The 14,608-nt window shown below is 51.0% G+C and overlaps 2 protein-coding genes and 1 long non-coding RNA gene across 3 annotated transcripts in view; 1 reads left to right on the top strand and 2 right to left on the bottom strand.

Moving 5' to 3' along the window:
• CLPTM1 (CLPTM1 regulator of GABA type A receptor forward trafficking) overlaps window positions 1-1,395 on the bottom strand; it is a 29,238-nt gene extending 27,843 nt beyond the window's left edge. Inside the window, exon 1 of the mRNA XM_033128095.1 lies at window positions 1,260-1,395. Coding sequence (XP_032983986.1) covers window positions 1,260-1,331 — 72 coding nt within the window. The 5' untranslated portion in view covers window positions 1,332-1,395. The remainder of the gene's footprint in view (window positions 1-1,259) is intronic.
• A 553-nt stretch (window positions 1,396-1,948) lies between these two features.
• On the top strand, window positions 1,949-7,993 carry LOC117034789 (uncharacterized). Its single transcript, XR_004425139.1, has 3 exons — window positions 1,949-2,281; window positions 6,190-6,317; window positions 7,550-7,993. It is a non-coding gene; the product is annotated as an uncharacterized LOC117034789 (long non-coding RNA).
• Window positions 7,994-12,129: 4,136 nt separating this feature from the next.
• APOC2 (apolipoprotein C2) lies at window positions 12,130-14,179 on the bottom strand. Its single transcript, XM_033127146.1, has 4 exons — window positions 14,047-14,179; window positions 13,232-13,307; window positions 12,903-13,062; window positions 12,130-12,366 (listed from the first exon to the last, which is right to left on the bottom strand). The coding sequence occupies exons 2-4, from the start codon at window positions 13,284-13,286 to the stop codon at window positions 12,276-12,278; spliced, it is 306 nt and encodes a 101-aa protein (XP_032983037.1). The 5' UTR covers window positions 13,287-13,307; window positions 14,047-14,179; the 3' UTR covers window positions 12,130-12,275.
• Between the last annotated feature and the right edge of the window lie 429 nt (window positions 14,180-14,608).

Below are 14,608 nucleotides of genomic sequence, written 5' to 3'. Positions count from 1 at the left end.
GGGAAAGACCTTCTTTCCGCAAGCCAGGAAAGCCCCTGAAGACAGGGACTGAGTCCTCTTTCGAATGCTAAACAGCAAAAACATTTCCTGAGGCCACCCCCGGGGCCAGGCCCTGGTTAAAGATACTGAAACAGGTATGTTGGGCTCTATCACACAAATCTCATCCTGGTGTCCTCCCAGGTGATATTATTTGCCCCTCCTCTTGGCTCCCTCAGTCCCTGGCACAGACTTTTGTCACCACCCTAGTCATCCAGGATTATAATTCTTTACATGTCAGTCTCTCCTACACAAGTGATGGCAGCCACACGTCTGTTAGCCATCTTTGTGGCCCATCACATGGCTGCCCTCCTGACCAACCTCTCCATTTACCACCGGAGAAAAAAGGGCCTAAAGGCAGAAAGGAATTAGCACAAGGTCACAGAGAAAGTCAGCTTCACTCTCCCCTCCCAACCCCTGTGCTCCTCTCCCTTGTGCTGCCTCCCATATGTCACTGACATCCCAGTGGGTGGGTCGACAGCACCTTGCTGTCACTGCATCGATTCCCTAAATGCCTAAAAGGTGGCTGTTCTGCAGCCTCAGTTTAGTTGAGGTGACAATGGGTCAGAAGTCATCAGCACCGAAACTAACTCCCCCACAGGATTAGTTTATGATAAAGCACACCCATCCCAGTCCTGACTACCCTGGGTCAGCAATGTCTGATTAACTGCTACATGGAATGGATCCCCCTACCCAACCTGGACGACCTTTTGCAAGCCACTTATTCTCGTTGTTCCTTGGATGCCTGTCTGTAAAATGGGTCTGTCAGCCTCCATAGCCTATACCCTCACCTGATTACCTGACTTTCCCTAGAGCTACAAAACTCCCAATTGATCAGTCATTGTCCACACGTCGGTCACTGCGAGAGAGACCCTGAACGCCAGACCACGCTAGGAACGGTTTTGGAGTCTGGAATCACGGAGACAAGAACCCAGGGTTCCTGGGTACAAATCTGCGTTCCTCCGCACCACTGTCTCCGGCTGGAGCAATGAGCCTGGTGGCCGCCCCGCGCGAGCGTGCGCGGGACCCAGCGCGCAACAGAGCCCCGCTTCCCGTACTGTCTGACCTCCCGGGCCGCCCGGCCCCGCCTGGGCCCGGTATTCAAGGTCCCTCTGGGCAAGGAGCCCCGAATGCACGGGATTCCGTGAAGGAGGACAGGACACGCCCCGTGGGAGGACCCCCAGGTGGGGAAGAACCCCTGAGGCCCTTCTCGGCCTCCGTACCTGACCGGAGCTGCCTCCCCCGGCCGCCACCACGGCGCTGCCGGCCCCGTCCGCCTCCTGCGCCGCCGCCATCTTCCCGCTCCGGGTCCCCGCCCCCGCCGCCAGCCCCGCCCCGTCCCCGACGGCGCCAGCGCGATCGCGCGAGATTTTACCATCTGCCCGACACACCGGCCACCGTAACGACAAACGCGCCTTAGCCACGCCTCTTGGGAGAGCCACTTCCGGCTATGGAAGAACCAACCCGGCCACCGTACTCCCCCCTTCTAGTAGCAGGTTCGTTTTCACCTACTGGACCCCCGCCTGCTCCAAACTCCCGGGGCTGTCTCGGCCAGCAGGTGCGCTTCTGCACCCTCTAATAAACCCGCCTCTTCCAGTTATAGGAAGGAGCCCTCTAGGCCGTCCTGTCCGCTCGCCCAGCCGGTTCTTCGAGTCCTTTCTGTTCCATGTTTCTTGAGCGTTCCCTGCCACCCTAACGCGTCAAAACGTTATGCTTGAGCCACGCCTCTCCTGCATGAAAGGAACCTTCCTGGCTACCATACCCAGATTTGGAGAGTAGGGCTCTTGGCCAAGGCCCTCGCCCTCTGACCCCTCTTCCTAACGCACGATAAAGATGAACTGGGACTTTAAGGAAATTGATTAGGCTGGGACGTCTATGGGAGGAGCTGGGCTCGTTGAACTCTATGGTACTAACTTCCTTTTCATAAAACTCTATGGTTCTGACTTCCTGTCTTCCTGCCTTAAATACCCTCCATTTTACCGCCCAAGCTAGACTGCACGTGACTTGCCGGGTTTGTATGTATCGCGTTGCATGTTTTTTTTTCTTTTTCCTTTTCCCGAATAAATCCTTTTTGGTGACGTACTACTTAGTTGATATTACTGTTCAGTCAGTATTTTGGGGGTCTCGCCGAGAATCCAGAGAAGAACAAACCCTAACGGCTTCAGAGCAGGTGAGCAGCCAACTCCTGGTGCCACACAAAAAGCCGTTTTCGCTCACTGCTTGCTCTCCGATTCAGAATCCTCGGGTGAGTTCCCCTGGAGTCGACCTAACGCTTTCTGCGTTTGAAGCTCTCCGGGCTTTATTCGGGAATTGTTTAGGAATACTTCTGTGTGTGTGCGTGGTGTGTACGTGTGTTCAAAGGCCTTGTTTATTTGTTTGTTGTCTGTGAGTGCTCAATATGACGCGTTGGCCTGATGTCTTTGGAAACAGGTTGGCCTTTGAGACAAAACTGGCTTTCACCTAAAGATCCCTTTGGGGACAGAGTTTATTTCTACTGAAATTAGTCAGTTTGGACCATTGTTAGACTGCGTCTCATTGAGAGAAGTGCCACCCGACCCGTAACGACTCTCATAGGGTCGGTTATTTTCCTCGCACTGGCTTTTAGCCTTTGGCCTGGTTCTCTGATCAGACTGTTTCTAGAATGAGGCTGATTGGTGTCTGACCTGCAGGTTGTTTGAGCTATAATTGTTTTGGGATCTCAACTGTCTAAATAGACTACTACGATCGTCCCTCCTCCATCAGGGACACAGGCGGAGTACATGGTTAAGAGCTGTGGGGAATTTTCATGCGCATATTTAACTAAATGGACAGGTCTGACTAAAAGTAGTTTAAATTATCAGTGGCCACTGTGGGGAACTTGTGAGATCCCCAAACTTAATTTTCTTAAAACCAAATTGGAGAAGGGCAGCGTTAGAATTGATGAAGCTGAGTGGAATGCATATTATCAATGGTACATTGAGGCTTCCAAACAAGACCATGAATCTGAAGTTGGCTTTTTGCGAAATAAAGTCATAAGGTTAACAGCCTGCTAAAAATTCCAAGGAGAAAAAATGGCGTCTGAAGCCTCCAGCTCTCCCTCTGCAGCTCTGTCATGCCCTTCCCCCACTACCCCACTGTCTCGTGCTCCACCCTCAGGACCACCCTGTTCAATGGATGCTTGTCTCCATCCTGTCCCCCAACCCTGTGGCCTCACACTCCACCACCACACCCCCACCCCACCCTCCGGCGTTCAAGCCTCCCATTACCACCTCTCTTGCCTTTGGCTCTGACCCCAATGCCACTTTCCCTTGAGTCCTCTCCTCCCTTTTTTCCTCTGAACTTACCAGCACTTCCCCATTTAGGATTAAACCCTCTGGGGATCCTAACACCCCAAGTTTCCTATTCCCCTGGACAAAGCTGAGTGTCATGCGGGGTGGCCTGCGGGGTCTCTGGTCCCGCTTCCCACATAAAAACGCAGGACATGGTGAGGCCAAAAAGGAACACCCACGGAGCCATAGGTAGGGGAGTCACACCACTATAGTCTCATTGGCAGCTGGGTTGGAAACACAGGAAGCAGGAGCCACAGAATCCGCAACCTGCCGTCCACTTCTCTCTGCCAACCAGCCTCATTTGCTAACTGCAATCCCCTCTTGCTAGCTCAGCCACCATCTTCTTACTAGCCCCAATTTTCCTACTAGCGTAGCAACAGCAGTTATATTAGTGGCCAATGGCTCACTGGTTACAGCTGATGGCCAATTAGCCACAGCTGATGGCCATCCAATCACAGTTGAAGGCCATTTACTATCTGAGCCAGCACCTTCCCACATGAGGCCGAGAGCCTGGAAACTGCACTCCTGGTTGTGTCCCCACACTCCACCCCTACAGGGTCTCGCCTCACAATCTACATGACAAGCGTCTTCCACGAGGGGCCCTGTGCAAGGAGCCTGGAGATGAATGCAATATCCTGGGCACAGCCAGGCTCTCTGGGCACAGCCAGGGTTTCTCAGGGCACTACCAGTCCTTCTGGGCACAGCCAGACTTCCTGGGCTGCTTAGGGTACCACCAGTCTCCTGAGTCACAGCCAGGGTTCTCAGGACACTGCCACTCTCTGGGCACAGCCCAACTTCCTGGACACGGCCAGGGCCTCTCTGGGCACAGCCTGACTTGCTGGGCTCAGCCAGTCTTTCTCACATATTCTACCACCAGTTTCCCCGGACACAGCTAAGGTTTCTCAGGGCACCACCAGTCCTTCTGGGCACAGCCAGACTTCCTGGGCCACAGCTGATGGCCATCCAGTCACAGTTGATGGCCGTTTACTGTCTGAGCCAGCACCTTTCCACGTGAGGCCGAGAGCCTGGACACTGCACTCCTGGCTCCGTCCCCACACTGAGTTAGGAGCCACTGTAAGGAATTCCCTAAGGTAACTGAGGACCCTCGCGAGTTTGCTGAGGAACTTGATATTGTCGTTCAGGCCTATGAGCCTGGGTTTTCTGATTGGTATCAGCTAATCAATGTGATAGTTGGCGAAAACCAGGCTCGACACTGGATGGGAAAAACCTGAAAGAGACTTAGGAAAGCAAACCTCCAAGGAAGCTAGGGAATTTGCTCGAAAACTTCATCGAGCAATTCCTAAGGCTTTCCCAAAGCCTGTCGATGGGAGCAAAATTCAGACTTGCTCACAAAGGCCTGGCAAATCTGTTCATGACTATTATAATAGACTTCTGGTCTTTTTAAAGAAAATTCTGGTCTTCCTTCAGATGTTGACACCACACGGGTAATTTTTAATTCTTTGTCAATGGGCTGAACAAAAACCTTCCCCTCCTGGTTATGAGATCCAGGATGGGGTGCGGAACTATGGCTACCCTAGATTTGGTGAATTTGGCCAATGAGCTTTAGGTGCTCTAGACAAGGCACCTAAAAGGAAGATTGCCAAGACTTCTAATTCTTGGACTTGGCAAATGAGAGGCCCCATGCGAAACAGAAGGAGTCTGAATTTTTGCCACTAATGCAAGGAGCGGCGACACTGGAAAAGGGATTGAGTAAGTTTACGCGTCGCTTCACGCACGCTCAGCAGTCTAACCAGCCTTTTCCAGGTTTTTCTAAGCCCCAGTGATAGGGCTCTGGGGGACTGCAGGGGCTTTTTCCTATCTTTCCTGTTTATCTGCTTGGAGAAACGTTTCTTCACATTGGAAAAGAAACTACTTTTGTTCTTGTTGACACTGGTGCTACACTCTCGATGCTCAATCCCACTTTCAAAACAGCCCCTGCCTCAGAGTCAAAAGACACTTCAAATAGTGGGGATTTCAAACAGACCTCAACAGGTTTACATATCTGAACCTTTTCCCTTTTGTTTAGGCTCTTTAAGAGACATGCAATGTTTTCCCCTTAGTTTTTCTACTCCTACCCATTAGGCAGAGACTTCTTAGAGAAGTATCATGCTGGAATGTCCTTTTCTCGAAAAGGAGAAATAATGTTAGTGCTTGATGGTAACTCTGAGAATGACCAATTAGGTGAATTACATGGCTTTTCAGGATCTTTTATTTGTGCCATTTTTGGTGGTACAGTAGCTGAATCTGAGAGCGCTGATCAGTTGTCCCTACGGGACACATTCCCATCTTCTCTATGGGCAATGGGTAGAATCCACAGTGCAACTCCTGTTAAGATCCAAATTGATCCTTCAAAGCCTCTGCCCACAATTAATAGTCTATAAGTAAAGAGGCCTTTCAAGGTATAAAGCCATGATAGAAGATTACATAACTCAAGGCCTTATTATTCCCTGCACTGGTCCTTGTAACACTCCTGTCTTACCTGTGACGGACGAGGGTGGAGGTTTGTCCAGGACCTCTGAGCAATAAACATTGTTATCCCTCGACACCCCGTCCTTTCTGACCCTCATACGCTGCTGGCATCCATTCCAGCTGGAAGTAAATTCTTATACAGTAATTGATTTATGCAATGCATTTTTTAGCATCCCAGTTAATAAAGCTAGCCAATACCTTTTTTGCCTTCACCTGGGAAGGAAAGCAATTTACCTGGACGGTAATGCCTCAAAGTTTTACTGTGAAAGCCCTTATTTCTCACAGGTTCTGAAGACTGATTTGGACGATGTAGTTTTCCCTAAAGGTTCCCACGTGTTGCAATATGTGAATTGATTTATTTCTATGTTCTTCTCAGGTTTCCTCACAGGAAGATAGCGTCCATCTGTTGGAACTTTTGGGCTTAAAGGGACATATGTGGTCTGACAATTAAGTTGCGAACTTGCCACCGTGCCCTTGTATTGGCAACACTGTACAAACAGCTTGGTAAGGTTTCATAACCTTGGTGTGGCAGTGTCTTGCTAAGTGGTGTTCATTATTGCCTGTTTTTGTGTGCCGTTGTGAGAATGTCTGGGCTTGAATTAGAGCAACGAACAAACATTAAACTTCTTGTTAAACTTGGAAAGAGTAGAAGTGAAATCAGGGACATGTTAGTCCAAGTTTATGGGGATAATGCCATGAAGAAAGCGGCAGTGTACAAATGGATTAAATGTTTTTCTGAGGGGAGAGAACACGTCACTGATGAAGAGTGCTTATGGCAGCCGGTAATGAGCAAAACTGACAAAAACATTGCAAGAATTCGTCAAATTGTGCGTCAAAATCGTCAGCTGACTGTGAGAAGTATAGCAGATCAAGTAAACATCGATAGAGAAACAGTTAAGAAAATCTTAACTGAAAATCTTGGCATGAGAAAGGTGTGTGCTCAAATGGTCCCAAAGGAGCTCACCGATGAACAAAAGCAAAGGAGAGTCGAAGTTTGCCAAGACCTTTTGGAGAGGCAAGATGATGTTTTGGGCCGTGTTATCACTGGTGATGAAACATGGGTGTACCAATATGATACTGAAACAAAGTATCAAAGTGCACAATGGAAGTCAGCCAGTTCTCCACAAACAAAAAATTTCCACCAGTCCAAATCAAGAGTCAAAACGATGTTGCTAACCTTTTTTGATATCAGAGGGATTATTCATTATGAATTTGTACCAACTGGACAAACAGTTAACCAAGTTTACTATTTGGAAGTGCTGAAAAGGCTGCGTGAAAAAGTTAGACAAAACCGACCTGAACTTTTTGCCAACAATTCATGGCTCTTGCATCACGACAATGCACCAGCTCACACGGCACTGTCTGTGAGGGAGTTTTTGGCCAGTAAACAAATAACTGTATTGGAACACCCTCCCTACTCACCTGATCTGGCCCCCATTGACTTCTTTCTTTACCCAAAGATAAAGGAAATATTGAAAGGAAAACATTTTGATGACATTCAGGACATCAAGGGTAATACGATGACAGCTCTGATGGCCATTCCAGAAAAAGAGTTCCAAAACTGCTTTGAAGGGTGGACTAGGCGCTGGCGTCAGTGTATAGCTTCCCAAGGGGACTACTTTGAAGGTGACCATAGTGATACTCAATAATGAGGTATGGAGCATTTTTCAAGGGTAAGTTCGCGAACTTAATTGTCAGGTTGTTATGTTGTAATTCTGTTTTAAATTCTTATTAAGCTCTGCACCTGTTGCCTGTTAACACTGGATACAAGCTGTTCCCGTTCCGTGCACTTTCCCTCTTATGTGATAGATGACACCCAGAAGAGGTTATTCCTGACATCAAGGGACAAAAAGCCTGAAGACAGAAGACCTGACTTGATCAGCGATGCTTTTGGAGAAAGACCTTGGTCAAAAGGGGGAATGATAAAGATGAACTGGGACTTGAAAGAACCCAATCAGGCTGGGAGGTCTGTGGGAGGGAGCTGGGCTCGTTGAACTCTGGTCCTACTGGTAACTTCCTTTTCATAAAACTTTGGTTCTAACTTCCTGTCTCCCTGCCTTAAATACCCTCCATCTTAGCAGCACACAAGCCAGAATGTGCAGGGGCGGGGGGTGGGGGAGGGTGCTGGGTCTGCACGTGCTGGGTTGCAGCCTTTTTTGTGAATAAATATTTGGTGACAGAATACCTAGTTGATACCATTGTTCAGTCAACATGCGACCCTTTCCCTCGACAAGTCCCCTTAGGTTATAGTATAGTGTATTCAGAGTACTATTTCAGGGTTCTCATGGCCACCACACCTCCAAACTGGATATTGTCAGCCCCTCCCCAAGCTCATGCCACCTCTATCACACATGCGTGTTCTCAGCACTCTGCTTTCTAGCAAACCTAGCAGCTCTGTAGTAGGCTTCAAGGGTTCTAAGAGCTCCGGACTTCTTAGCTATGTATCTTTCTGCAGCTCTAAACCAGGACAAGTTTTAAAAGAGCCCCGGCTTGACGAGAGTGTTACGGAGGCTAGAGAGGACAAGATTCTCAGCGGCTGTTGAACTTCACGAGTAAATTGGGTAGAGGTCTGTCATGCAGGGTCTCTGGTCCTGCTCCCCACATAAGAACACAGGATATGGTGAGGCTGAAAAAGAACACCGACGGAGCCATAGATGGGAGGCGTCATACCACTATAGTCTCGCTGGTGGCTGGATTGGAGATATAGGAAGCAGGATCCTCCGTCTGCTTCTCTGCCAACCAACCAACCCCCTAGCATAGCCACGGCAGTTATATTAGTGGCTAATGGCTAACCGGTAAGAGGTGATGGCCATCTAATAACCCAGCCAGCACCTTTCCACATGAGGCCGAGAGCCTGGAAACTGCTCTCTGGGACTCTGTACCCACAGGTCTGACCTGGGTTTACAGCTAGTTGTGCTACTAGTGGGCTAAATGATCCTGGACAAGTGACATCTCTTTAAGCCTCAGTTTCTTCCTCTTCTAAACTAGGCATTATAATATAATAGTACCTGCTATTCCTTTTCCCCTCTTGCCCGCCCCCCCGGGGGGAGGGCTGGGAAGACCCAGTGAAATCTTCTATATAAATCACCTGGCTCACGTGATCCACATCGTGCGCTGTTACTACCACCTTGACACGTTGCATAGGAGGGCAGGCTTTGCATTGGGATGTTCTCATGACCGTTTTACTGGCTGCTTCCCTCCAAGTTGAAGCTCAGTACTATCACCACCTAGTCCCCCACGCTGGGCGGGGCACCGCCTCCCAGTCCTCCAAAATCCCTGCCCCCTTGGGGTCATCACTGTCAGGGATGGCTGTGGGGTGTCTTGCCCGGGGCAGACAAGCCCCGGGCTGTTACAATCACTGCTCTGTCCTTCAGCACTGCCCCAGGGGATGATTGCTGAGTGATGAAGACATCAGAGGGAAAGGATGAAACTCTAGTGCAGAAGGTGAATGACAACCTCTGAGGACCAACACAAGGGCAAGAAAGCTTGCCAGTCCCCTTACAGATAATAATGCCACATACTAACAATTCTGAAGTCATAGGCCCATTCTTTTAGGATGAATGAACAGACTGATGAAGCCCCCGAGACCCGCCGATTGAGATTTTGTGGGCATTTTTTAAAAAGTACAAAAATTACACATACAAATTTAAAGAGAGGACCCCAGAAAGCCCAGGCAAGTGAGGAGCTTTGAAGCTTAATTTTCTCCAGTTTCACTGTAACCCCATCTCTGCTCAGTTCTAGATACAAAATGCCCCAACCTGTCTTCCCTATCACATACAGCTGAGTCCTGATTTGTTATGGCATGAGAGGTTCTGTACCTCTCATATGAGACCCCTGCAAAGCCCTCCCCCATGGCTGTTGAATGACCAAATAAATTCTTCCATTCCTTCTAACAGATAAAGAAATCATAGACCAGACCCTCTCTGCCCTCCACTAGGGGACGCCCAACACCGTCCAGAGGCTGTGAATTCAGGTTTTTAAGGGAGGAAAGCTGGGGACCTGAACTTCTGGGTCCTAAGGAGAAGAGGTTGAGGGACCGGACTCCTGAGTTCTGGGGGACGAAGAGTCTGGGGTCGTGAGGGGAAGAGGCCTGGGGTGGGGGCCTGAGAAAGGAAGGAGGAGTCTGGGTCGGGCACCAGGATTGGTTGGAAGCAGAACTGGCCTGGGCAGAGGTTTGGTTTGGCTTGAGTCCGTGGGAAACAAGTGGACAGAGCAGGGATTGTTCCTCCAGGGTCCCCCCTCCCCATCACACCCTAGGTTTGGCAGCCTCAACTCTTCGGCCCTGGGGACTTGGGGACATTTCCCACAACCTCTTCCCGAGGCCCCTGTTTTCCACTAGACAGCTGCTTAGCCTCAGGACCTGGGAAAAGTGCCCCAACAGTGCTGAAAGGCTGGCCGGAGGTTAATGCCAAGTAGATTAGGAGAAATACAGGCTTTGGGTCCTCGGAAGCCAACAGCCCCACCCCTAGGACTGGGGGGCCCAGGAACACCTTCTATTCCCTCAGGGTCCTGGAGTCCAGACCCCCAGCCCCTCTGCCATGAGCTTCAGCACTCCTCACACCACAGAGTGGCTGTTCTTATTTGCACACCCTGTGCTTTTTGCCTGAGGCCCCTCTTCCAAGGGCTAGGACCTAAGGGCCAAGTGAGTGCTCCTGCCCCACTCCAGCAACAAGAGCCCCAGCCACACTGCTGTGATACACAACCCGGTGACCAGCCCAGCCAGGTCCTCCTGACGGCCCTCCCTGCTCCAGAACCTTATCCAAGAGGGCTGCAGCCTAGCCTTGATCTCCTTACTTCCTCTCCTTTTCTTCATGGCCTACGTTGCTGTCTGAAGTTATCTTTTCCATTGGTCGGCTTGCTCATCCTCTGCCTGCCCCACTGCCCACCCTACCCCGCCCCCATCCTCTCTGTTTGTGGCCTTAGGATGGAACAGAGCTCCTGGTCCTGAGTAGGAGCTCAGGAAATGTTAGGACTGTTGCCCACAAGAAGAAAACGGGGGCAGCTCGTTTGCTCAGTGGTTAGAGCGCAGTGCTCATAACACCAAGTTTGCCAGTTTGATTCCCGCGTGGGCCAGTGAGCTACCCTCCACAACTAGATTGAAAAATGACTTTGGGTGATGAACACACAATGTGAGATACAGATAATGAATTGTACACCTGAAATCTATGTAACTTTACTAACAATTGTCACCCCAATAAACTTTAATTTAAAAAAAAAAATAGGAAAACAACGATTTGACCTGTAGCTGATGGGTCCTGGAAAAACACAGTGTTTCCCAATAAAAATAAATAAAAGAAGAAGAGAACAACTAACACTTCATACCACAAAGCTGTAATCACTAAAACCAAATGGAGTTGGGCCAGGACCCAACAACAGCTTTTTGAGGGGCCACATGAAGACAAAACTCTCTGTCTTTTCCTAGCTTGTATCCCCAGGGCCCGGTATGTTAGCAATAAATGCATGTAGGATGAATGTATAGGAATTGTCACGGAGCACAGCTTTTGCAGGTCTGTGCTCGTGGGTCCCAGCCAACCTGGGCACTGACTTCCTGCGCTCAGCAGTAACTGGTGGGCACCAGTCTCCCCCCTGTCACAGGACCATTGGACAGCTCGATACAATGGCACTTTTAAAGTGTCAGGCCCGGGCCTCGACTCTGCTAGAGGCTTACCTGTAGCTTGTCATTTTACAGGTAAGAAAGAAGAACCTTGGTGAAGGACAGTGTCATGCAGGACGGCCTGCAGGGTCTCTGCTCCCGCTCCCCACATAAGAACGCAGGACATGGTGAGGCCAAAAAGGAACACCCACGGAGCCATAGGTAGGGGAGTCATACCACTATACTGTCACTGGCGGCTGGGTTGGAGACACAGGAAACAGGAGCCACACAATTCTCAACCCTCACTGTGCCGCTTGCAGACTCAGCCACCATCTTCTTGCTAGCCCCTATTTTTTTGCTAGCGTAGCCACGGCAGTTATATTCATGGCTAATGGCTCACTGGTTACAGCTGACGGCCAACTAGCCACAGCTGATGGCCATTTGATCACAGTCGACGGCCATTTACTACCTGAGCCAGCACCTTTCTATGTGAGGCTGAGTGCCTGGAAACTGCTTTTTGGGGCTCTGTCCCCACAGACAGTCTCTAATTTTGTTGTGATCATATAGTGTTATTCACCTCTTTATTCCCTCTAAGCAGGTTACAGCTACATATATACAATAGGCACTCAATACGTTTTGGCTACACTGAGTGACTGCCTCCATCTTGGCCCCTGAGGTCTCAGAAAAGCAACCACATCAAAGAGAATAAACTTGGCTTTTTCTTTTTTTTTTTAATAATAAGAAATCAAGCTAAAGTTGGGAGCAGGATGCTAGGAAGTGCGGGGTAGGTCAGACAGCGAAGGAATTGCTGGGGTCTGGACTTTCCCCTCCCTCTGGACTCCCCTTTCCCGTGATTGGGGGCCCAGCTGTTATTCTTCTCCCTTCAGCAGATGAAGGACCTGGTCAGTAAAAATCCCTGCATAAGTGCTCACAGCCGCCGTGCTTTTGCTGTACATGTCCCTGGGGAGAGAGAACAGAGGGTCTGAAGAGTGAGGGTTTGGGGGGTCTCGGCTCCTGGGTCTGAGGGAGGAGGGGCTGGGGACCTGGGCTCCTGGGTCTGAGGGAGGAGGGGCTGGGGGCCTGGACTCCTGGGTCTGAGGGAGGAGGGGCTGGGGGGCCTGGGCTCCTGGGTCCGAGGGAGGAAGGGGCTGGGGACCTGGGCTCCTGGGTCTGAGGGAGGAGGGGCTGGGGACCTGGGCTCCTGGGTCTGAGGGAGGAGGGGCTGGGGACCTGGACTCCTGGGTCTGAGGGAGGAGGGGCTGGGGGCCTGGACTCCTGGGTCTGAGGGAGGAGGGGCTGGGGGGCCTGGGCTCCTGGGTCTGAGGGAGGAAGGGGCTGGGGACCTGGGCTCCTGGGTCTGAGGGAGGAGGGGCTGGGGACCTGGGCTCCTGGGTCTGAGGGAGGAGGGGCTGGGGGCCTGGGCTCCTGGGTCTGAGGGAGGAGAGGGCTGGGGGGGGGCTGCGACTCCTAGTGCCTGGGGTGGGGGTGGGTGATACCTGATTTTCTCATCCATGGAGGGCAGATATGTCTTCTTGTACAGGTTCTCGGCAGCTGTTTTGGCTGTATCCCAGTAACTAAACAGTGATTCTTGCATCTTAGAGAGCAGTGTTAGGCTGGTGGCCTCATCTTGCGGGGTCACCGGGTTCCCTTGGACCTCTGCAGGGGGAGAATACCTTAGGGAGAGCTGATGGGCCTGCAGCAGGGGGAGAATGGGCAGGAAAGGAGAGGAGGGGGCAGGGGCGGGCCAGGGGCGAGCTGGGCTGGGAAAATGTTTAGGGCTCATCCCCCTCCTAGTACACCTGCCTCCCCTGCTGACCACACTCACCAAATCCCAATACCAGCAGGATGAGAAACAGAACCAGGAGGTACCGGGTGCCCATGGCGTCAGAAGACCTGGAACACTGAGGAGAGTATGGGGGCAGGGCCACTGGAGACATCTGTTCCTGGGGTCCCCGCACTCGTAGGGAGGGGGCTAGGCTCCCCCTCTCCCACACCCCTACCCAAGTCAGGTTCCTCATAGGTTGGCTTGGGCCTCCCTGTCTGACACTCTATGGTTCTACTCCTGATTTTAACATCTTAATTCTAATATCCATTCATTCATTCACTCAAGAAGCATTTCTTGAGCACCTACTACGTTCCAAGCACAGTGCTGAGCCCAGGCGTGAACACAGCAACAGCCCTACCCTTGGGAAGCCCACATGAGACTGAAACACAAGGAACAAATATTAAATGAGTAAAATATAACAGAGTGTCACATGGAGACAAGCGCTCTGGATGGAGAAGGGTGTTATGTAGCTTGGAAAAGCCTCAGCAGAGGGTGACATTTATGCTAAGACCCAGTCAGTGCAGGAACAGGACATACACAGCAGATTCGGTGAAGGACCACTATCTGGCTGACTGTGTTTCTGCTGCAGGGGCCCTGCTCTACCCCGATTTGCACATTCTGTCCGTCTGTCCATCCGTGTAGTTGTGAGAAGGTTGAGATCCAACCCAGGAGGGAGCCCAGCATGGGCAAACATTTACGTTTCTAAATTCTGTGTTTCTAACACAGGAACTAACATCTTGACTCTTGTGATTTCTGATTTAACGATCTTTGCCCCCTCCCTGCAGACCACCCCTCCATTTCGGTCCCTCTCTTACCAGACTCTGGCAGGCGGTCCTCACCAGTTCCCAAGGGCAGAGAAAGGCTTTATAGCTCCTGGAATCCACCTCCCCTCCACGGCCGCCACCCTCACCTGGCTGCCTAGGCCAAAGTCCAGGCCAACAAAACCACTGAGTGGGTGGGGTGGGGGCACAGAGGGCAGTGACGTCCCCTGAGGTCCAGTCACAGAGAGCCCCCACTCTGAAAACTTGCCCCTGAGAGAGACAGTTCAGGTGGGAGCTGTGGAGGGGTTGGGGATTCTGGGCACCCACCAGGAATGGGGTCTGGGGTCTCTATTGCAGAAATGAAGCCAGAACTCTGAATGAGGGGTCACTGAGAGGACCTGCAAACCTCCATTTTTCAACCTCCATCCCAAACTGAGGAGCCTGAAGTCTCCCACCCCCCACAAGCCCAGGACTTGTGAGTCTCAGGACTGAGAGGAGGTCATCTTCCTCCCTCCTTCCCCCAAAGCCCCCTAACTGTCCCTTTCTTGCCAAGAGTCACTTCCTCTATTCATTAGCTGCTGGGAATGTGTAGGGTGGGGACACCTCTGGCCTCACT

The sequence above is a fragment of the Rhinolophus ferrumequinum genome, chromosome 15 (assembly GCF_004115265.2).
Source record: "Rhinolophus ferrumequinum isolate MPI-CBG mRhiFer1 chromosome 15, mRhiFer1_v1.p, whole genome shotgun sequence".
Taxonomy (NCBI): domain Eukaryota; kingdom Metazoa; phylum Chordata; class Mammalia; order Chiroptera; family Rhinolophidae; genus Rhinolophus; species Rhinolophus ferrumequinum.
Note: the sequence above shows the minus strand (reverse complement) of the source record. Positions and strands in the feature narration are given on the sequence as shown.